This window comes from Eumetopias jubatus, unplaced genomic scaffold, assembly GCF_037043125.1.
Source record: "Eumetopias jubatus isolate StellerSeaLion01/CBP00866 unplaced genomic scaffold, mEumJub1_p1.0 scaffold_14, whole genome shotgun sequence".
NCBI classification, from domain to species: Eukaryota; Metazoa; Chordata; class Mammalia; order Carnivora; family Otariidae; genus Eumetopias; species Eumetopias jubatus.
In genome coordinates, this window is record NW_028274820.1 from 93,616,388 (window position 1) to 93,638,922 (window position 22,535).

The window sequence follows — 22,535 nt, forward strand, 5'->3', positions numbered from 1 at the left end:
CTGGAAGCAGAAGTGTGATAACTAAAGTATGGGAATAAATGAGCTTCATGGAGAAGCACGTTAAGGGAGGAAAATAAAGTCCCCAGAGCAGACTAGAGGGGAATGTAGTTTCAGGTGGCACAGGGAGACATCAGGGAATGGGTGAAGAGGGTGAGAAGATCCACAAGAGAATGGAAAAGAGAAACACAGAAGGCTGAGATTGGAGTGGTATTTTAGGAGCTGAGCTTTTAGGATTCAGGCAGTTCCTTGTGAGTTCTGATGTCCTCCAACTCAGATTCTGAAGCTAGCTCTCCAACAAACTGCTGACTGCTCCAGGCATGCTTATCTCTTTTGAACAAGTCACTCCGAAGACCTGCAGTTAGTATCCCACTTATAACCTAAATGGAACCTGTTCTCCCCTGCTCTTTCCCAGCTGCGTCCTTCAACATGGCCCCGGTGGCTCTAACTACGCGTTTAGCCCCAAGCATACATTGCCCTTTACGAGCAGTAAAGTAGCTATCTCTACGGTGGCAAAGGTAGGACTCTGAAACCATTGCTCCCTAGCTCTCCTTCCACCACAGAAACCAGCGAATGGCCACTCTTCCCAAGCGTAGAACAAAAAATTAAGACTAAATAGAATCTTCTCAAACAAACATTTCTGGAAAGTGGGGAGCCTTTGATGACAAAGCAATAAACAAACAAAAAATAACTAGTTGGGGAAAAATCAAATCTGCCCACGCTTGGGTTTGCTAGCATTTTTGTGTATTTGAACGTGGGTGCTTCGAGAGCAACGCATTGGCTGTACGTTATTTACATTGAGATTCAAATCCAATGGGTTTTACCTTCACTTGAATCAAATTTATGCTGCCCTCTAGGGATTTTCTTCCTCTTTCTTTCCATCCAAAGCTTTGTGATTCAAAAAGAATGAGTGGAGAAGGGCTTTTGAAGGAGAGACTGATAGGATATTTTTAACCTTTTGTGCTTCAGCCAGGCCCTGTACCCACCCCTGGGACCAAAGGAGAAAAGGTATATTCACAGCTTTCAGCCTCTCCTTCTTTAAGCCCTGAGACAAAAGATGTGCCGACCAACCGTGGGCTATGCCATCACCACCACCCTGCCTCTTACTGAAGCTCTTTGGTCATCAAGTCCTGGAATGAAAAAGCCAGAAGGGGCAAACACATCCTCTAGCCCCCACTGAATAAGTTAGTGTCTGCCGCTGATTACCTTTTTGGAGATACCTAGAAATAAATACAGTCGATTCAGACAGCAGGGCAAAATTAATATTTCTCTTTATTGGATAGTCTCAAATTATGCTTGAAGAAGAAGAAATACAACTCAACGGCTGGACTGTAAACAGCCGAGCTTACTTTATTCAACACAATGTGTCCAAGGTATCTACGTATCAAACACTCAGCGAAGTAACAGGTATGGTACAGTGAACAAGACGGGTTGACTCAGCCCTCGAGGAGCTTACATTCTAATGCAGAAAGCAGACAACCACAAGTTGGAGAGATGCTAAACATGAACAAAGGAGGACACACGGTTTTTTAACAACCTGGGGTTTGGGGAAGCAAGCATCTCATCTACTCCATAGAAGGACTCCTTATGGAGGTAAAAGTAAGTGAATCTGAGGATGCTAGACATTAACTAAGTCAGTGGTTCTCACTGTGGTACTTTGGAAGTGGATGGGTTGTTGGTTTCATAATCGGTGAGAACTATTACTGGCACTGAGTGGAGGCAGCCAGGGAGAACGGATGTCCTGCAGTGGATGGGTTAGGCCCACACAACGAAGAATTATTCTGTACCCTATTCGCCTCTTTAATGTCCTGCTGGACATTTATGTAGGACCTACAGCTCGCTGGAGAGAATATCATTCATTTTTCCCTCTTAGACAATCTTTTTTTTTTTTTTAAGATTTTATTTATTTGTTTGACAGAGAGAAACACAGCGAGAGAGGGAACACAAGCAGGGGGAGTGTGAGAGGGAGAAGCAGGCTTCCCGCGGAGCAGGGAGCCCGACGTGGGACTCGATACCGGGACCCTGGGATCATGACCTGAGCCAAAGGCAGACGCCCAACGACTGAGCCACCCAGGTGCCCCTCCCTCTTAGACAATCTGTTATCCTTATACCAGTTGCACTCTTTCCCTTACCACATACAGAGAAGGTATGTGGTCTGTTATGACTCACTCTAACATTGATTTTCATCCTCGAGTCACCCATACCTCTCATCTTTCATTTTCCTGTACTTCTTTATCAGAAGTAGCCTCGGAACGACTCTGAAATTCAAACCTATTCACTCTAAGTAGGAGTAAATATCTACTTCATGATGTCGGATAGATAGCACAGTCATGCCTGAGCATTTACATACTGAAAATCCTTTTAGTTTCATTACCGATTTCTTTCTTTCTGTTTTTCCATTTTAACAGAGTTGGGGTGTTAAATGGGTTTTTAAAGAAATTCTTGTATGTAAGTAGATTGTATCACCTCGGAGTGCTCTCAGGCCAACAAATGGGATGTGACAAAATGTGACTGCTTTGGAAAGGGTGAGTAGATCTGATAGGGTTTATGGTCGCCCTATAGCTTGGGGGAGGAGAGGGTGCTATTGGCACTTAGTATTATGAGAGCCAAGTATGCCAAACATCTTGCAACATACTGGACAGTTCCTCACAATAAGAAACTATTCTGCACCCTACACGAATTTTGAATGTCTCACTAGACATTCCTGTATGACCTACAGCTCGTCTGCAAAAAATAGAATATTTCCTCATTTTCTCCATGTCGACAGTCTGTAGATTTTCTTGCATAGTATCTTTATTTCAATTAAGGCTATTTCGATATTTCTCTTGTAAGTACTATCATATTCAAAAAAGTTATGCATCACCAGTTTTTATTCTAAGGTCCACTCCTATCCCTGCTTTTTCATTTTCCCATACTTTGTATAAAGGCAATTTTGATCATCTACCTTCTTGTAAATTTGCCCATTATAAGTAGGTGTAAACATCTGATTACTTAAGTCTTCTAATATAGTCATGCCCAAGTAATGTAACTTTTATTTTCCTTTTATGCTAATGTTAATTTTAATTAATTTTAAATTTATTTCTGAAATCATGTGTAGGTAGAGTATATTACTATTGGATTGCACTTTAAGGATAATAAAGCAGATGTTACAATGTATTTGTCCAAAAAAAAAAAAAAAAAGGCAGGCATGCTCATTGAGAACCACTGAGCTAGGGGAAAAGGTGTACCAAAGAACTAAAAGTAAGCCAGAGTGGCTTGGGTAGAAGAAAATAAATGATAGAGGGCAGGGAAGGGAGAAATCATGTAGGGCCATAATAATGATTTTGACCTTTATTCTAAAGGCATGATCAGATTTGTGTTTTTAAAGATTATTACGTAAAAAAAAATGTTAAAATATGACCATTCTTACTGCTAAGTAAAGAACAACTCAGAAGGGGCCAAAGAAATATTTAAGAAGGAAAACTAACTTGGGAACAGCTTGGAAGAAGGACAGCAAGAAGTCAAGGATGACTTCTGGACACAGAATACTCGGGGAGAAGGTGATTCGTTTGAAGGAGGCAGATTGAGAATTCCACTGGGGACATGTTGCTTTAGAGGTGTCTGTGAAATGTCCAAGTAGAGATGCCTAATGGGCAATCAGATTTGGACAAACTGCATCTCTGAAAATGTGAGAACCAAGATCAGGAAACGAAAGCTCCAAAACATACCACCATAAAAAAAAAAAAAGCGAGTAACTATTTGTGACAAGCCTACCAGAAAATAACCCTGCCCTAAAAAAATCTCTATACATTTGTTACTGGTGGAGTCCTTTAAGCCAAGGGGTTGTGGAGATGTTTGTACTGATCTACAATCTGACTAACATAAAATCAACTCTAGTGCTAATTAACTTTTATAATATGTCTGCTGGCAGGAGTTATAACAGGAAACTGGTGAATGGTACAGAATGCTGAAAATTAAAACTGGAAGGAAAAATCTGATTCGTGATAAGGAAAGAAATCTTGGTCCAGGAACCTCATCTGCTTTAAAAGCTGATTGTACTTCAATTCCATACAGTCCGTTATATTTAGAAAAAAAAAAAAAAAAAAAAGAAGCCCCTTGCAGGTGTAAGACCCGTTTGAGGCATTGTTCTCTTTGTTCTGGTTCCGTGTTCACCAAGAAACAAATCTCGCCTCCTTAAGGGGCCTATCCTTCAGTAGGGATGGCCTTGCTCCTAATTCCTCGGTGATCCTCATCTGTTACAGCGAACAACTACACTAGCACAGGTTTATCAGTCATGCTTCTGTGAGTCTGGTTACTACAACTCAGACCCCCCACAATACAGACACTTCCTGAAAGTCCAACCTGAAAACCTTCTCTATAATCATATATTGGAATATAAATGTCTACTCTGCCATAATTATATAAAGAACCCAAATGGGCAGTTAACTCCAGTTGGCTGCTTCTCTCTGAGCCCCAGTTTGTGGCTCTTTTCATTGCATTCCAGAGAACGAGCCTGGATGGGGTCCCCTAAATAAACGTTAGATATAAAGAAATGTGTGCCCCAACTCAGTTTTACCACGAAGGTACGGTACAGTTACATCTGTAATGGCATTTAAATTACCTTTTCTCTCCTCCCCACCGCCACCGCATTTTCCTAACCGCCCCCCACAACCTTCCATAATCTTCTATCCAAGGCGGTACGGTCTTATGTCCTTACTTCCATAGGCATTTTTAGATTTCTCTCAAATTGCCCAAATTAATTTTCTTTCAATTTAACCAAGATTTAACCATGTCATACAGTAAACGAAGAGTAGCTGGGCGAGAAACTTGTTGGCAGTTACAGATGTTTTAGAAATCCGTCTTTCTCAGTTATATCTAAGACAGTGGTTCCCAAACTCCATGACACATTTGAATCCTTGGGATTTAAAAAAAGTACCACTGCCCAGCTCTCACACCAGAAACAGTGATTTAGTTGGCACGGGGTGCGATCTGAACATTGGACTTGTTAAAAAGCTTCCCAGACGATTCAGATGTGTAGCAAAGTTTGGGAACCACTGATCTAAGGCATTTGATAACTAGATGAGAAATGTAAAAATGTATTATCTGGGGCAATCTGGCTCAGTAAGTGAAGAGAAGGGTGATGGCCTCCTTTATGACTCTGTATTCATCACTCCTAACTGATCACGCAGGGTTTGTCTAGTTCAGTATATTCAATCACATATTCTGGGTAAATCTGATTTTTCTCGAAGATGACAAAAACGGAGGGATTCAACCTTATATCCACATAGCTGTCATATGGTGGTGGGGGAGGGCTGGTGCTTCCCATCTCTCCTTGCGTAAAATTTCCAACCAGGACTCGAGCTACAAACATAACGATGTTTTTGGTATCACCCTGGCAATTTTTATGGGAATTGATGGCATCTTTTGTGAAGTAAATTCCTAGAAATCATCAGAAAAAGAGAAAGGGTAAAGAATTATTATGAAAGAAGGCACGTAGTTTGTAAGATTATTTACATACCATCAGATGATAAGCATCCCCTAAGCATGTGTCATCAACACCTTACTGATACTGATAAACTTTCCTTTGCACTGAAAAAAATGTTTCTTGGAATCCAGTATATAACCCTACTGAACTAACAGAAACACTTGCTACTGTGCAGTGGCCCCCAGGGATGGTGTGAGCCACCCAGGACAGTAACCAAGTGGTGATATCACAGCAGCCCAACTCATGCAAATCCTGCAGGGTGAGCTGAATTGTAACTTGATGAACCAACGATACTCCAGCAGAGGCCTTTTTCTAATGTGTACATTTTAAGGAACAAAGGTCATTTACTACAGATGGAAAGGTCCTAGAAAATGTGAAAGAGAGGGGCATAGCACAGGCAAGCAACTGACCCTGGTAGACCTTTCCAAAACAGTTCATCTATCGTCCTCCTCAACCATAAAGCAACTTCTGCATCACTCAGGTCTCTTTTTTTTTACACTTTATTTGAGAGAGAGAGAGAGAGAGAGAGAGAGAGAGAGCGCGCCCATGCGTGTGTGCGGCAGGGGAGGGGCAGAGGGAGGGAAAGAATCCCAAGCAGGACTCCACTCTCAGTGCGGAGCCTGAGGCAGGGCTTCATCTCACAATCCCAAGATCATGACCTGAGCTTAAATCAAGAGACCGAGGCTTCACCAACTGAGCCATCCAGGCACCCCTGCATCACTGAGGTTTCTATACACAGCAGATCAACAGTGATCTCCTGACAAATTAAAATTTCCTATTTTAATTTTTGTCATTGCCAAATACTTTTCTCTTTTCTCTCTTTTTTTAAGATTTTATTTATTTGAGAGAGACAGCATGGGGTCAGGGCGTGTATGCAGAGGGAAAGGGAGAAGCAGACTCCCGCTGAATGGGGAGCCTGACACGAGGCTCTATCCCCAGACCCTGAGATCATGACCCGAGTGGAAGTTAGCTGCTTAACTGACTGAGCAGCCCAGTGCCCCAGTTTTCTCTGTCTTTTTAAAAGAAATGTGGGGGTGCCTGGGTGGCTCAGTCAGTTAAGCATCTGACTCTTGATCAGGCTCATGATCTCAAGATCATGGGACTGAGCCCCATGTCGGGCTCAGTGCTCAGTGGGGAGTCCGGTTGAGATTCTTTCTCCCTCTCCCTTTGCCCCTCCCCCACTGCTCACACTAAATAAAATTTTTTTAAAAATTAAAAAATAAATGTGTATATATATTTGAAAATTCTGATTTTGTATGCAGAAGTTAATTAGTAAAATGAATTCATTTTATTTATGGTAACAAGTGCTTAATATTTTTTCATTTATCGTATTTATTTTTTATTACTTATTTTTTTTTATAATTTAGGTGTTTGAATTCCAGAAATACTACTCATCCTGAATAGGTCAGATAATGGATATTCTGAGTAAATGATGTTCAACTATATTTAGAATAAGAAATGAAAGTCCACCTATACTGACCTACCATTTCCCAACCCACCGTCCCTCCCAAACACAGTCACTGACTTGATGGGGACTTTCTCACCTATTTCTAGGCATTTACATACATATATAACACATTTACTCTGGTACAGTTTGATGTTCTTCTATTTGTTCATTAAGAAGATTACACTGAATGAACTGTTCTGCATTTTTTTACACTCCAGTCCTAGGAATTTTGCTGTCACCCCATTTAACCCCACCTCATTCTTTGTAGTGGCTGCACAGGATTCCATTGTATGGATGTATCATAATTTAACTACTCTCGTATTGATTAAGATGTAGGTGGCTTTTATTTTTTTTCTATTACCAAGAACACGTCTAAATAAATACTTTTAAAACATCCGAGTAAATATACCTTTGAGAGCCTGTGTAAGTATTTCTATAGAACAGATTGCAAAACTATAATGGCTGAGTCAAAGGACATGAGCATATTACATTTTGACAGATAATACAAACTGCCCTCCAGAAGCAGTCTAAAGATTTTACCAGCAATGGAGAAAGTCCCATTTCTCCAAACCTTGCCAACATTGGATATCAACTATCCTTTTAATTTTTGTCAATATAAAGTGCAAAAAAAAATCTGATTTTATTTTTTTTTTTTTTTTTTTTAAAGATTTTATTTATTTGACAGAGAGAGACACAGCGAGAGAGGGAACACAAGCAGGGGGAGTGGGAGAGGGAGAAGCAGGCTTCCCGCGGAGCAGGGAGCCCGATGCGGGGCTCGATCCCAGGACCCTGGGATCACGACCTGAGCCGAAGGCAGACGCTTAACGACTGAGCCACCCAGGCGCCCCCAAAAATCTGATTTTAATATCCATTTCTTTTAATACTAGCGGCATTAAGCATCTTCCCATATGCTTATTGGCATATTTTGTATGCTCTTTCTTGGAACTGCTTTTCCATATCTTTTTTTCCTGTTGTATTTGTGTCTTTCTTTTTTTACTGATGTGTGACCAAAACAAGCTTATATTTAAAAGACAGTATCCAGGCCGCCTGGGTGGCTCAGTTGGTTAAGCGACTGCCTTCGGCTCAGGTCATGATCCTGGAGTCCCAGAATCGAATCCTGCATCGGGCTCCCTGCTCAGCAGGGAGTCTGCTTCTCCCTCTGACCCTCCCCCCTCTTATGTGCTCTCTCTCTCATTCTCTCTCAAATAAATAAAATCTTTAAAAAAAAATAAAAAATAAGAGACAGTATCCAGGGGCGCCTGGGTGGCTCAGTCGGTTAGGCGTCTGCCTTCGGCTCAGGTCATGATCCCAGGGTCCTGGGATGGAGCCCCGTACCGGGCTCCCCACTTAGCTGGGAGTCTGCTTCTCGCTCTCCCTCTGTGTGCTCGCCCTCGCTCTCTCTCTCTCTCTCAAATAAACAAATAAATCTTAAAAAAAATTTTTTAAGTGTCCATACGGATCTTTTTATAATCTAATAAAGTAGGCCAGTAGATAATTGGAAAATGGCCAAGGACACAAATGACAATCATCATCCCACCACAATCCTATTGGGCCACCCACTCCACCTCCATCATTGCCAACGACCCTCCTCCCTAGCCTGTTCTAGCTCCTCAGTTTTACCAGATGACCAACTACAGATGCATTCTATACTACTCTGCTATCCCAAGTATAGAGGCTGTGCCTTCTTTATTTTACTTTAAAGATTTTATTTATTTATTTATTTATTTATTTATTAAAGAGCGAGAGCATGCACAAGTTGGGAGGGGCAGACGGAGACGGAGAGGGAGAGGGAGAAGCCGACTTCCCACCGTGCAGGGAGCCTGACTCAGGGCTCGATCCCAGAACCTCGAGATCATGACCCGAGCTGAAGTCAGACGCTTCACCGATGGAATCACCCAGGCACCTCTGTGCCTTCTTTATTTTTATTATCTCTCTTTTGATGGTCACCCTCTACAAACTATCACACAAACTCTGTATCACACTACCCATCTCTGCGCATCCTAGGACAGTCATAAGTCATTTTTAAGTGTCTGCAAAGAGCCATTTCTCATACGTCAATTTCTGGAACTTCTAAACAATTTAAGCTATTTTGTAAGGAAATCTTTCTAAGACATATACATTTCTCTGATTTAAAAAATAGAACAAGTCATTCTGCCCTTTCTTTTCCGATGCATCAGATGTAGTTATTAATTCTGGTATATGGTGTTACAACACAGGGACGCCCTCTTGAGTTACTAAGGGGGACAGAGCCATTTACTCCTATACTAATGGTCTATACACAGCATGAAAGAAAAATGTTAAGTTGTGTTTGTGTCTTACAGATCATTTCCTCTCTCATTCTCCACCTAAAACTGCTAATTTTCTTCTTGCTGCCCACCCCTAGCGTCTCTTTACTCCCACTCCACACTTGCTGGGCTGAGGAAAAAAAAAAACAACCACTGTTTTGAAATAAGACTAAATGATTCTGAGAAGCTCCCAAGAAAAAACATACACAATCTTCAGTACAAGAATTTTATGACAACAACTTAGGCTACTCATAACACAGTTGTTCACTCTTTCCAATTCCAAGTTATCTTTCAGAAAGCGAATCTTTCCAGATATGTGAACTGCAGTTATGCATGTAAAAGGTGTCAAATAAATAGTATGGAGTTACTGGTAAAAATATATTTGACTTAAAGCAAATGGAATAAAATCAATAGACAAAAATTTCATCCGTATTTTTCTTGAGTGTGCATTTTTATTGCTTGATAAAGCCATAAAACCTATTTGCAACATTCATAGATAGTTGTGCATATTTTAATGGCACTGAGTTACTTTTATATTTGTTATTTTTTTCTATTTTGTAATAAAGTCTCAGTACTGATTTGATTATTCAGCTACTTTTTAAAAGATTTATTTATGGGGGCGCCTGGGTGGCTCAGTCAGTTAAGCGGCTGCCTTTGGCTCAGGTCATGATCCCAGGGTCCTGGGATCGAGCCCCACATCGGGCTCCATGCTCGGCAGAAGCCTGCTTCTCCCTCTCCCACTCCCCCTACTCACTCTCTCTCGCTGTCTCTCTCTCTCTGTCAAATAAATAAATAAAATCTTTAAAAAAAAGATTTATTTATGGGGCGCCTGGGTTGCTCAGTTGGTTAAGCGTCTGCCTTTGACTCAGGTCATGATCTCAGGGTCTTGGGATTGAGCCCCACATCGGGCTCCTGCTCAGCGGGGAGCCTGCTTCTCCCTTTGCCTGCCACTCCCCCTGCTTGTGTTCTCTCTCTAATAAATAAATAAAAATTTATTTATTTATTAGAGAGAGAGGAAAGAGAGCGAGCACAAGCAGGGGGTGGGGGGGAGAGGGAGAGAGGGAGAGAGAGAGAGGCTTGCAGATGTTTCAGGATCGGACACTGACCTCCAGCTCCAGCTTTATCCTTTGTCATTCCCACCAGACCTTAAATGTCCTGTGCTGTCTACAGCCTCCCTGGCCTTTGTCAGTCTCTGGTCTTCATAAACACTCCTCTCCCAACTGTTTTGTTTTGTCTTGTTTTTTTGCCTAGCTAGCTTATGTTTGCCCTAGAGGTCATATTTAGACTTCACAATATGTTGTCTTGTAATCTACTTATTCATTTTTTTCATTTATCTAGTATAATTGACATAATGGGATAATATTGTGCTTTTCTTTTCTTTTTGTAATTCTTGAAATGTAACATCTTTTATTTTAGCCAGACATATTCTTTGCCTCAGAAAGAGTAAGAATCACTGGAAGGAATCTTTAAGGAGAAAGAATCATGGTCAGCTTTTGTTACCAAAATAGGATCTAGATATGCATTGCAAAAAAATAGGCTTTGTTATCTAGAAAGAACTCTGAATAAGACCAGGGAAAGGGACCTTCCTCTAGGTTGGGAGTCCACGAGGGTCAAGCTGGCTCTGACTGGGTTCTTCAGGCATCCTGGGCCCCACCATGCTGGGCCGTCAGGGATGACGGACGGGAGTCTGTGGCACAAGAACACGTTTCCCACTTCCTGGGCAGAATACCACCATTCCCATTCTCCATAGATTCTTTTGGGTTTTCTACATAGACACTCATATAATCAAAAATAACACTTTTGTTTCTTTCTTTCCAACCACTGGGCGGTCCCTGGGTTGCAGAATCTTGGGAGATTTTATAGATGTCGATGCCTGCAGCACCCTGGATCCCAAATATGTTCCCTGGCCTTCCGTGCCTCCCATCAGGCCTCTTGAATCCAGTTGGTAACCAGGACCGGTCCTTCTTTGTGAAGCTCCGCCCCCAAACATGTGCTTCTTTTTCTAATTTCACCTTGCTTCCACTTTTTATCCAAATCGGAGTTTTCATCATCTCCTCTGACTGTGAAGTTGAGTGGCTTTTACCTAACTGTTGTTCTCATCCTTAGTGCAGACTGCTCAGTGGCAGAGGAGGGCGCCTGTGGGCTCAGTCGGTTAAGCGGTTGCCTTTGGCTCCTGCTTCCAGGCCCTTATCAACTCTCCAACTACCCTGTCTTCCCCTCTGATCTTCAATCTCCCATCAGATGCTCTCTTCCCACTTCCAATTTATCAAAAGGTAGCCCAGAGCCCTCCTATCTTTCCAGGCACATCTTACTCCCCTGATAGTCTGCTTAACACAGTCACATGCAAAAGCATGCAGATAACAGCCTGACGGGAGAGGTTCCACGTGTGTGAAAGGGGGGGCTTTGTTTTCCCTCAGAGAGGAGCAGTATCTCTGAGGTCCACCACTTGGCCTTTTAGAACTGCCTGAACTTTTTAAGATTATGGGCGCAACGGTTCATACCCTGGTCTATCTAGCCAGGACTGATACCATCACAGGTGATGCAAGGGGAAAGTTGGGATGAAAAATAAATACAAACAACACAAAAATACCTCCTAACTCCCGGTAATAGGAGGCAGGCTGGGTAGAAGGATCACCACCCTCTCAAGGGAAGGTGACATGGGAAAAAGGGGCACAGTTCCTGAACAGACACCTTGCCCATCTGTGAGAACTGCAGACTCCATCTTTGTCTCTTTGTTCCACACCACTCACAGAGGGTTTTCTTGGCTATTAGGAACTCTCTTCTTTTATCAAGTTAAAGGAAAAGTGATAGTGAGTAACACTATCAAACTATCGGGATATATTTCAGAGGGTTTCAGTGCCCTTTCATGTATAGGAAAAACAGACTACATGCCCATGCCTGTCACTATCAGAGCCAATCAGGGCCAAAACCTAAGAACACGTATGTACCGTATTTCCATTTTCTACAATAAATATTCCTTTGAGCTCTAACATAAGAGAGACAAGGTGGTCACCCGGCTTTCTCCAAACATTTCTAGGTAAGTTTTAGTGAGGCTTTTTTTTTTTTACATTATTTATTTACTTAAGTAATCTCTACACCAACATGGGACTTGAACTCACGACCCTGAGATCAAGAGTCGCATGCTCTTCCAACTGAGCCAGCCGGGCGCCCCTTTACTGATGCATTTAAACTTAATACACATGAAATTCTCATCAAGTCATTTCCCAGCTTAAACTCCTTCATTAGCTTCCCATACCCCCAGGGTAAAGTCTCAGCTCCTTCCTGTGGTACCGTATCTTACTCCACTTGTCACTCACTCTCCACAGGGACTCTGTGATGTAGATGGTCCCTCCTGTGCCTTCCCCTGGGAACAACTCTCCAGCCAGGTTAGATGTCCATAGGACCTGTTCACTCACTCCACAGTAGTTACACAGTTGCAATCATTTCATTAATTACATGAAGTAATTTTGGTGGGGGCCATGTCTACTCTGCTCACAGCTATGTCTCCCAGTACGGGAGTGTGTGTAGAAGGCACTCAAAAATATTTTTTGGCTGACTGACGGGTTTCTTGCTTTCTGCAGCGTGTGTGAATTTAATCTTCGTTGTAGGAGTTGAGCCCACTTTGAAACTTGATATACTATTAGTCGTTCTCTTAAAACGAGTGATTTGTTGCGTTTGCTTGTTTTAAGAATTACATAGAAGGTACAACCCAACACCAAAAAATAATCTTATTAAAAAATGAACAGAGGAAGGCACCTGGGTGGCTCAGTCAGTCATTAAGCATCTGCCTTCGGCTCAGGTCATGATCCCAGGGCCCTGGGATCGAGCCCCGCATTGGGCTCCTTGCTCAGCGGGGAGCCTGCTTCTCCCTCTGCCTTCCCCCCTCCGCCCACTCCTGCTCTCTCTCTTGCTCTCTCTCAAATAAATAGAATCTTTAAAAAAAAGAGAAAAAAGAACCCATCAGTGGTAATGGCAGGCCACTTGCAGTAGCTTCGCAGGGCTGGACTTAAGTCGGGAAGAGCCATAGGTAGAAGTGAATAGTAATGCTAGACAATGTAACCAACAGGTAAAAGAGGTTGCAAACATGTATGAGACCCCTCCATCCTTCCACCTCCCAAAAAACCCAAGATGGGAGCAGGGCTATGATACAGCAATCAAGTCCCAAATCAATGTACCACTCTAATTTGGGCAGTTAAGGTTAACATGAGCTTAATTCTCCATGCATGCAAAAGCCCACACATGCTGGTTAGTACCAAATCATGGCTTCTACCTCGTAACAGAGCCTGACTTATGATTCTACTATTCACGCTTCTCTATTCCAGCACAAACCTTTTCCATGTTTGGTTTCACCAGTTCCATGTAAGATCCAGTCAAAATTATTCTTACAGATAGATTCCACATGGATGCGGCTTGTTGCATAAAACAGAATTTTTTCCACTCTGTTGTTCATCTTCATTTTTTTCCTAATAGAGAAAATGTGAGACTTAACACCCAAAGCATTCCTCTCCCACTATGGTTAATGACATTAATCCCAATAAAGTCTAATCATCTTAAAATTGGATTCCACCCATTTTCAGAATGGAGCTTCTAACATGAATGCACCAGACACAGAAAAGTGAATTTGTGAGAACTTTTAAATGATAGACACATTAAATCAGAGTCGTAAAACTGAAGCTGAAAGAAGTTCCAGTTTACAAAATGAAAAAAACAACCAGACACTGAAGAAACTCTTGACTATAAAATAAACCAGTGAATAGGTTGTAAAGTATAGCCCTTAACTAACCCTTTCAAACTTTACATTAAAAACAAAACAAAACAAAAAACCTGAGAACATGGCCACCAACCTTTCAAAAGTATTCAAGAGCTTTGTGTTCTTGATCTTCTTTATCTTTTCAATCTTGAAATTTTTCATGGAAGTTTTAAAATAGTCACTTATCATGGCATATTCCGGACACCGATTATCGATCTCTAACAACTAAAAAATTTGAAAAATACATATAATGTGAAGCAGGAGACATTTAAAGCATGATATGTCCACACGCACGGCCCCCTATGCCACGGAGTATCCTTGACAGGCCTCTGGTAGCAGGTTGCATAAGCTGGCTTAGGGTTTCCACATCTGGAGGTTCATTTTAGTAAAGAACTAGTTGGCACTGGGTCCATCTGTGCAGGCTGACTTAGGGCTAGCATTATGCTTAAAGGCAAAGGGACGCCCCCAGAGGTGTCGGATTTACTCTAATGACCTGCTGAGTTCCTTTGCCTAAAGCTAGAGCAAGGCACCCAAGCAGAGAGGGCTGCCCCCAAAGCTGGAGCATGATGTGGAAGCTAAGTGATCTAGAAAGAGTCTTGCCCCATCTAAGTTAAGTGAGGAGGTGAGGCAGTGTGCGTGTGCGTGGCTGGATGATGAGGTGCCCTGTGGAGAGCAGCTGCTCTCTGGGAAGCTAAGCTAACACAGTTACCATTTGGATGCCACTGAATCTTGACCCAAGAGTTTTACGGAAACCATTCATCCTTTCATCCAAACAAATACACACATTTACAGCTAAGTACTTCCCCTCCCTTTAAACAATTTACACACCAAAAAGTGAAAACCAAGTACCTCATATTCACTCGAGCCAAAGTCCCACTGAGGAAGCAATGTCGAGGATAGAGGGTCTGATGGGGTCTGCGCCGGCTGATAACTACAGAGAAGAGAAAGACTTCACTTCATTCCCTGTTCCATATGCCCAAGTTCTGACCTGAAATTCCAGCCACCAAGCCAAGGTTTCCCAGAGAATTTTTTCTTTGTATTTTATTTTGGATTATATTCCTGCATAGTCCTGGTATAGATGTACTAGGAATCATGCTTTAAAAAAAATGCAGTCATTATTCATAATTTGGTAAATTAACGTGATTTTCCCATTGATTTAAAATGCAAAAGCAGGGGCACCTGGGTGGCTCAGTTGTTAAGCATTTGCCTTCGGCTCAGGTCATGATCCCAGGGTCCTGGGATCGAGCCCCGCATCGGGCTCCCTGCTCAGCGGGGAGCCTGCTTCTCCCTCTCCCACCACCCCCCTGCTTGTGTTCTCTCACTGTCTCTCTGTCAAATAAATAAATAAAATCTTTAAAAATAAATAAAATGCAAAAGCATTCATTCTTTTTTAGATTCCTGCTCAACCTTCAGAGGATCTAATACGTGAGCATTAAGATATCTTACGGCATCTTTGTGAAACAATGAACACTGAGGCACGGGGGAAGAATTCTGCTGTCTTTCCTGTAGGAACTGTATTTCAGGGTATAGTTCCCCCAGGAAGAAAAAGTCTTCTTTATAGACAATTCACAGCTATTAATTGCAGAATTGACAGAATTAGAAAACCACCATTTTCTAACCCCTAATAAAATAATGGATTGAAACAATGACCCCCAATAGCTACAATAACTATCCAGTGAAAGATCAGATGTTGGAACAGAGGGGTCAGACTGGACCGAGCAGCACCCCCGGCTCATCTTCATCACTAAGAATAGGACAACTAGACGTTATGTACCTCTTACTATGATGTGGCAGGAAGCACAAAGTACCACTTCTATAGTTTTCTTGACCAAAAATGGAACCCGAATCTAATCAAGCCTCTAAATCGAACCATCAACTCGCAGAAATTACTTATCAGATGCCCCCATGGGCATACAATTTGATACATTTTGAATCTGGGAAATTCTATAAGGAGGAATCACCTAATTTCTTAAAAAAAAAAAAAGTAGAGAAGGGGAAATGTAATAGATTAAGAGGCTTAAGAGACAAATCTACCAAATACAATGTATATACCTTGTTTGGATAAAAATTTATATAAATCAACTAGAAAAATGTCATGCTTGGTTTTACACCCACCTTGAAATCTGTTTTATGTAACCTCATTACCATCTGGAGGGGGGAAAACCCATCTCCACAACCGTTCATGAACAAGGTAGATTTAGTGAGTTTTCATGAGCAGACAGAGGACAGTGACACTGAATCCCCCACAGCAAAATTTCCTTTAAACAATCCCCTTTTATCAACTGTATCATTGTCCAAATCTCCTCCCTCAGGCAGTTAACACATCCCTCTCTTCTTCCATTTCTTTCTCAGCAGCCTCCCTTCTTTAAATCCACTCAGCAAAACTAAAGACACACAGAAGAACCCACAGCAAAACAAAACCCCTTTAACCGTGCACTTGATTATTTCCAAGGCTCGGCCCATCAGTCCGGCCATTTCACAGTGAAGCCGCTGAGGCCCAGGTATGGGAGGCTTGCCTGAAGTCCCCTGGGAGTCAGAGGGAAATGGATTTCCTGCTCCTCTACCCCTTCGGGCACACTGTACTGCTTCATGAGCACAGATGATGCGAAAGGAAACCACCGTGTAATGAAAGCAGGAAGATTTTAAGAACACAGATTCATGAGTAAATTGGTGAGATCAATGGGTGACCATCTTAAACAACTGCCGATAGGCAGTGTTTCCAAACACTTACTTGAGCCCATTTTTAATCTGCTGCACAGCCTTGTAAGACATAAATGTTGGCCTTCTGACAACATCCTTTTGGGTCTTGGAAGCTACATTTGTTTGAATCATGCCTTTAGAGAGAAAAAGGAAAACAAACAAGAACCAAGAATTAGTCCTAGAAAATGATGTCCTGTTATTTTTTGTAGGCTAGTCACACAGCAAATATTCACGACTGAACTGTTACATGTATGAATACAGAAAATCCTTTCGGATGGGAATTGCTCATGATTAAAAACCTGTATCCTTCACTGCCCTTATGATAAGACCCAGAAAACAAAGAGGCAACGAGATGAGCAGTCAGTGATTAATTGAATCTGTAAATCAAAGTCAGATAGTAAAGGGAAGGACTAGGGCAGCCAGATAACAAGACATCATCCAGGTAAGCTGCCCTAAACCAGGCAACGATGACTATGGGTTGGAATGTGGTAGCTATATCTTGAAGGATTTTTCTGTATCAAGTGTGAAATGTCATTTTCAATTCATGCATCTTGTAGAGTCAGGTCCAAGTTGCAGCCAGAGGGAGCTCTTTATTAAAAAGTAAATCATCTGGGGCGCCTGGGTAGCTCAGGCAGTTGAGCGTCTGACTCTTGGTTTTGGCTCAGATTGTGATCCCAGGGTGGTGGGATCAGGCTCTGCATCAGGCTCTACACTCAGCGGGGAGTCTGCTTGGGATTCTCTCTCCCTCCTCCTCTGCTTGTCCCCTCACGCATGCACTGGTGCTCTCTCTCAGTCTCTCAAATAAATAAATAAAATCTTAAAAAAAAAAAAAGTAAATCATCTTACCTTGCTAGTGAAAGTATCAAATAGCACGGCCACTTTGGCAGTTTCTTATAAAGTTAAATATATAGTACCTACATGATCCAGCAATCCCACTCTTTTATACTTACCCAAGAGAAAAGAAAACTTACATCCAAACAAAGACTTTCACTTACATGATCCTAGTAGCATTATTCTAATAACCAAAAGTGAAAACAACCAAAATACTAAGTGTGAATGGATAAAAACAAACCATGGTATAGCCTTACAATGAAGTATTACTCAGCATTGAAAAGGGAAGAACTCCTGTACATGCAACAACATAGATGGGTCTAAAAAACACTCTGGGGGCGCCTGGGTGGCTCAGTTGGTTAAGCAACTGCCTTCAGCTCAGATCATGATCCCGGAGTCCCGGGATCGAGTCCCACATCGGGCTCCCTGCTCAGCGGGGAGTCCGCTTCTCCCTCTGACCCTCCCCCCTCTCATGCTCTCTCTCTCTCTCTCATTCTCTCTCTCAAACAAATAAATAAAATCTTTAAAAATAAATAAATAAAAAATAAAAAATAAAAAACACTCTGAGTGAAAGAAGTCAGCCACATGCAGAGTATATACCACAAGATGCTCTTTATATGATGTTCTAGAACAGATACAACTAATCTATAGTGACAGAGCAAATGGGGGTGGGAAGAGACCAATTGCAAAGGGGCATGAGGAAACTTTTTGAACTGATGGGCATGTTCTAGATCTTGATCAGGATAGCAGTTGCATGCATATGTCAGCGCTCATCCAACTGCACACTTAAAATGGATGCATTTGGGGGCACCTGGGTGGCTCAGTTGGTTAAGCATCTGCCTTCAGCTCAGGTCATGATCCCAGGGTCCTGGGATGAGCCCCACGCTGGGCTTCTGCTCAGCGGAGTCGGCTTCATCAGTCTGCTCCCTCTGCCCCTCCCCCTGGCTGTGCTCTCTCTCTCTCTCTCTCTCAAATAAATAAAATCTTAAAAAAAAAAAGGATGCATTTTATTGAAGCCATTATGCTTCAGTATAGTTGTTGCAAAGTGAAACAAACATAAACAGTAAAAAGATAACATGAGATGGTGTGGGGGTCCCGGGTGGCTCAGTCGGTTAAGTGTAGGACTCTTCATTTTGGCTCAGGTCATGATCTCAGGGTCATGAGATCAAGCCCCAGTCTGGCTCCAGGCTCAGCGGAGTCTGCTCTACTCCCTCTCCCTCTGCTTGAGACCCTCTCTGCCCTTCCCCCACTCATGCGTGTGCACACCCCCCAAAATAAATAAATATATCTCAAAAAAAAAAATGAGATGGTGCCACAACTCTGCTCCAAACCTTCTTGCAGCTCTCATCTCTTACAGACCTTCTCACCGTTCTTTGAAACCTCCAGCTTGTCTGCAGTTCACACTCTTGTCACCAGCCCCTCCCTCTCTTGGGGGCCCTCCTTCCCATGTGCATGGGCTGCTCCCTTCCTTCCAAAGGTTCCTTCCAGGACAAAACTAGATGCTCCCCTAGGGACTCCTCCAACTCTCTGGCTTCTTCATCACACTGCTTCATTGTCCCCAGAGCTGTTCGCACTTCTGCCTGATGCCCGCACCTAGAACAGTGCCTAGCAACACAGCCTGCACTCCAGCGCCAGTTTAACGGTGTCAGAATATAAGAAATAGGAAAAAATCGCCTAGAATACCACAAACTGCTCTGGACTAGTTTCTATGAACCAAGTGAACAAAATTGCTGGGCAAATTTCTCCAGATTCAGGAACAAGGTACCTTATCAGTTTTCCTCTCTCCACCACCTTTTTAAATTGCCGAAACAAGAGAATAATACCCAAAGGAAAAAAATCTTTAAGACATTCTTCATTTCACCATCCAACAAAAGAGATTTCTGTTTCTACCTATTCTCTTCTGGTCTTGGTCCACATCCACACATCGTTGCATTTACCAAGCATATTAAATTTTTTTAAAAAACTTTTCATTTGGGGAAAAAGAAACTTTCAATTTGAAATACAACACCTAAAGAGAAAGGCACAAAAGCATCTATTTGAGGGTTTGTCTTTTTCATTTAACGATACTAAATTTTGCTTTTACTGTGCAGTTTTCATAATAATTTTTTAAAGATTTTATTTATTTATAAATAAATAAAGAGAGATAACAAGAGCAGGAACACAAGCAGGGGGAGTGGGAGAGGGAGAAGCAGGCTTCCCGCCGAGCAGGGAGCCCCATGCGGGGCTCGATCCCAGGACCCTGGGATCCTGACCTGAGCTGAAGGCAGACGCTTAACGACTGAGCCACCCAGGCGCCCCAAAGCTATATTATTTAATACACAGTAATTGGTACAGGGCCCAAATCTCAGGTACCTCCTGGAAGGTCAAGGACCTGAGAAAGTCTTTATCTCTTTCAAAGCACCCACAGGGCTGGTCCCAAAAGGGCAACCATCTGACCATATGCAAGGAAGTGTCCCAGGGGTGCAACTGATGTGACAGTACATTCAAAGGGAGGGCAGTTCCTGCCCTGATTTCTTACTAAGCACAACAGATTGCTAGAAGCTAAGCTGAAGGCCTTTCCACGGTGACTCAAATAAACATGGTGGAAGGCAAAGTCTTTAGAAAAGGTGGTGGATAAAACCAACCACCTAGATGATGAAGCCGAAAAGGAACAGCAAGGTTCTACAAGTCTGAAGGCACCAGTGGGCCCAAAGTCTCTACTGTTGTCAGAGCCAAGGCTCTGGGGCACACGCCTCCTGACAGCCGCAGGCTCCCACCCCAGTGTACCATGGGCCTTGCTGAAGAGCACCCTGATGCTCGGTACGGCATGCACATGCACCTCCGCTCTGCTCCCACCCCCATGGAGACACTGCATGCCAGATCCAAACAACGGGCACCACTGCCAAACACAAAGTCTTACCCGCAAAACTCAGCTCGTAGCTCTGTGAACCCGCCTGAAATGGCACAACGCCCGCTGGATAGCATAGAAAGAAGGACTCCAGGTAGGAAGAGTCGATGGTTGAAGCTTGCTGATTGCCAGTCTGATTAAAAAAAAAAAAAAAAAAAAAAAAGGTAAAGACACTTCAGGGTAGGCTTTTAAGAAACCTCTACCATTGTATCTTATACAACTGTATTTTAGCCATGGGATTTCAACAGGAACGCATCTTGCCTCCCAAACCAGACTGTAAAGGCTGCCGGGTTGGGGCCGTATCACACTGTCTTGTGGCGTCCCCATCACGGGGCTAGAGGAAAACAGTCTACCTTGCAGAAACGGACTATACGCTTGGTGGATGCCCGAAAAATGGAGCTCTTTGCGATGTCCTTTTTACACCTTCTGTAAAATAAGTCTCAAGCGTACAGAACCACTTATACCCACGGTACAGAAATCACGTCTGCCCTCCCTAACAGAATCCAACACTCGGGCATGAAGTACAACAGCGTAGCTGTTTTTAGCCCATCACGTGTGAGAAAGCAGTTTCGAGCTGTTGTTAAAAGGCAGGGAAGCTCCAATGGGCGTATTGTGGTCCAAATGTAAATGACCTCCCCCTTCTCCTCTGCCCTGAACCACGTAAGCAAATAAAATGGACTCCCCCCCCGCCCGCCGCCCCACCCCAAGTCTGAAAAAGCGCTTGGATTTGCCACTCACTGGGGCTGTAATGAAAGAGGCAAGGAACACCTCCCCAAAAATGTAAAGATAGAATCTCTGGTCTCAAGGCCTGTATGAAGGGTCTGAACCTCAGAACGGGTGGGTAAAGAGAAGTGTGTTGATTCTGGCAAGGAGACAAGCTAGGCCACCATTCCGCTGTCTATACCCTATGCAGGGGGGGCAGACCAGGGCAGGCCGGATGTAAGCCCTAATAGCAGGGGTTCCCAGTACTTAATGGTGAAGAGACACTTGTTCCTTATGATCTAGAATGGAGGAGCTAATACCGCAAATTCCCAGCCGGTGGCAGGGAGGGGCTCCCTGTCCCTTTAAAGACACCGCAGGCTCTGCCGCTTTCAGCTACGCCCACCCCCTCGCCCCTCCCCGTGAATATGCCTGCTGGATGTAAGGGGAGGGGGCCACAGTGAAAGCCTCCAAGGAAAATGTCCTGGACGGAGAAGGGCCTGAACTAGGTCTCTTTAGCCTGGAGATGACTATGGTGAGGACAGATACCTGCACACGGTGCAAAGCGGGAATAAACCAGAATGAGGTTCAGAAGACAGCACCAGGACAAACGGCTGGAAGTGACAAGGAGGCTACCTTTAGCAGAGCTTCCGAAACTACAGCATCCAACAATTAAGTTACACCTCGAAGAGGTTTGTTGCAACAGCTGCTGGGGCATTATCCACCAGGATAATTGTAAATGAGATTGCCATGATTAGATGATGTGGGGGTGAGTCACATGCCTTCCTGGGACCCGGAAGAGCAGCTGATGTAGGCAAACGCCTACGAACACAGAACACAGGGGGCGGCAAGGCACATCTGTCACCTGTGGGGACGCTCACCTGCCAGCTCGAATCTCTGTCCTAACCTCCCCTTCTGACAGCTCAAGTCCCACATCCTTCAACTGCCAGCTCAGCTCGGCAGGACCCTGTTCCCGGCTGGAAGCAATCTGCCAAGTGCTAGGCCAGGGACTTTCACACTTTAATTTGTGTGTTAAAATGTAGATTGCGATTCCGGGAAAGGGTTTTTAATTCTGCGTGTCAAAGAGCTCCCATGATGCCAGTGTCACTGGTCTGCAGACCAGAATTTGACTAGCAAGGCTTTCAGGTCTAGATCAGTGTTGTCCGCTGGAACTTTCTGGAACATTTCACTGGAAATGTTCTCTGTTTTCCTGTATGATGGCCACTACCTACATGTAGCTGTCGAGCACTTAAATGTGACTAGTGTGACTGTGGAACTGAACTGTTCATTTTATTCAAACGTAATGAATTAAAATGAAATAGCCACCACAAGTGGCTGGTGGTTGTCATACTGGACAGAGCGAGGCAATTTCAGTGTCTGAGCGTTTGGACAGCCCAGCGTGCCTCCCACTTGGTCCCTCCTCAGGCCCTTCCCTCACACTGTACTTCAGTTCTGAATAAGTGAAGGAGTGAATG

General features: G+C 43.2%; 1 protein-coding gene across 2 annotated transcripts in view; it reads right to left on the reverse strand.

Moving 5' to 3' along the window:
• Positions 1 to 1,251: 1,251 nt before the first annotated feature.
• Positions 1,252 to 22,535, reverse strand: part of ZC3HAV1 (zinc finger CCCH-type containing, antiviral 1) — a 56,641-nt gene continuing 35,357 nt past the window's right edge. For both annotated transcript variants that reach the window (XM_028106394.2, XM_088018461.1), the window contains 6 exons: positions 20,374 to 20,494; positions 16,675 to 16,777; positions 14,793 to 14,874; positions 14,038 to 14,168; positions 13,523 to 13,656; positions 1,252 to 5,415 (listed from right to left, as the gene is read on the reverse strand). In XM_028106394.2, the coding sequence (XP_027962195.1) occupies positions 5,150 to 5,415; positions 13,523 to 13,656; positions 14,038 to 14,168; positions 14,793 to 14,874; positions 16,675 to 16,777; positions 20,374 to 20,494 (837 nt within the window). In that variant the 3' untranslated portion in view covers positions 1,252 to 5,149. The remainder of the gene's footprint in view (positions 5,416 to 13,522; positions 13,657 to 14,037; positions 14,169 to 14,792; positions 14,875 to 16,674; positions 16,778 to 20,373; positions 20,495 to 22,535) is intronic.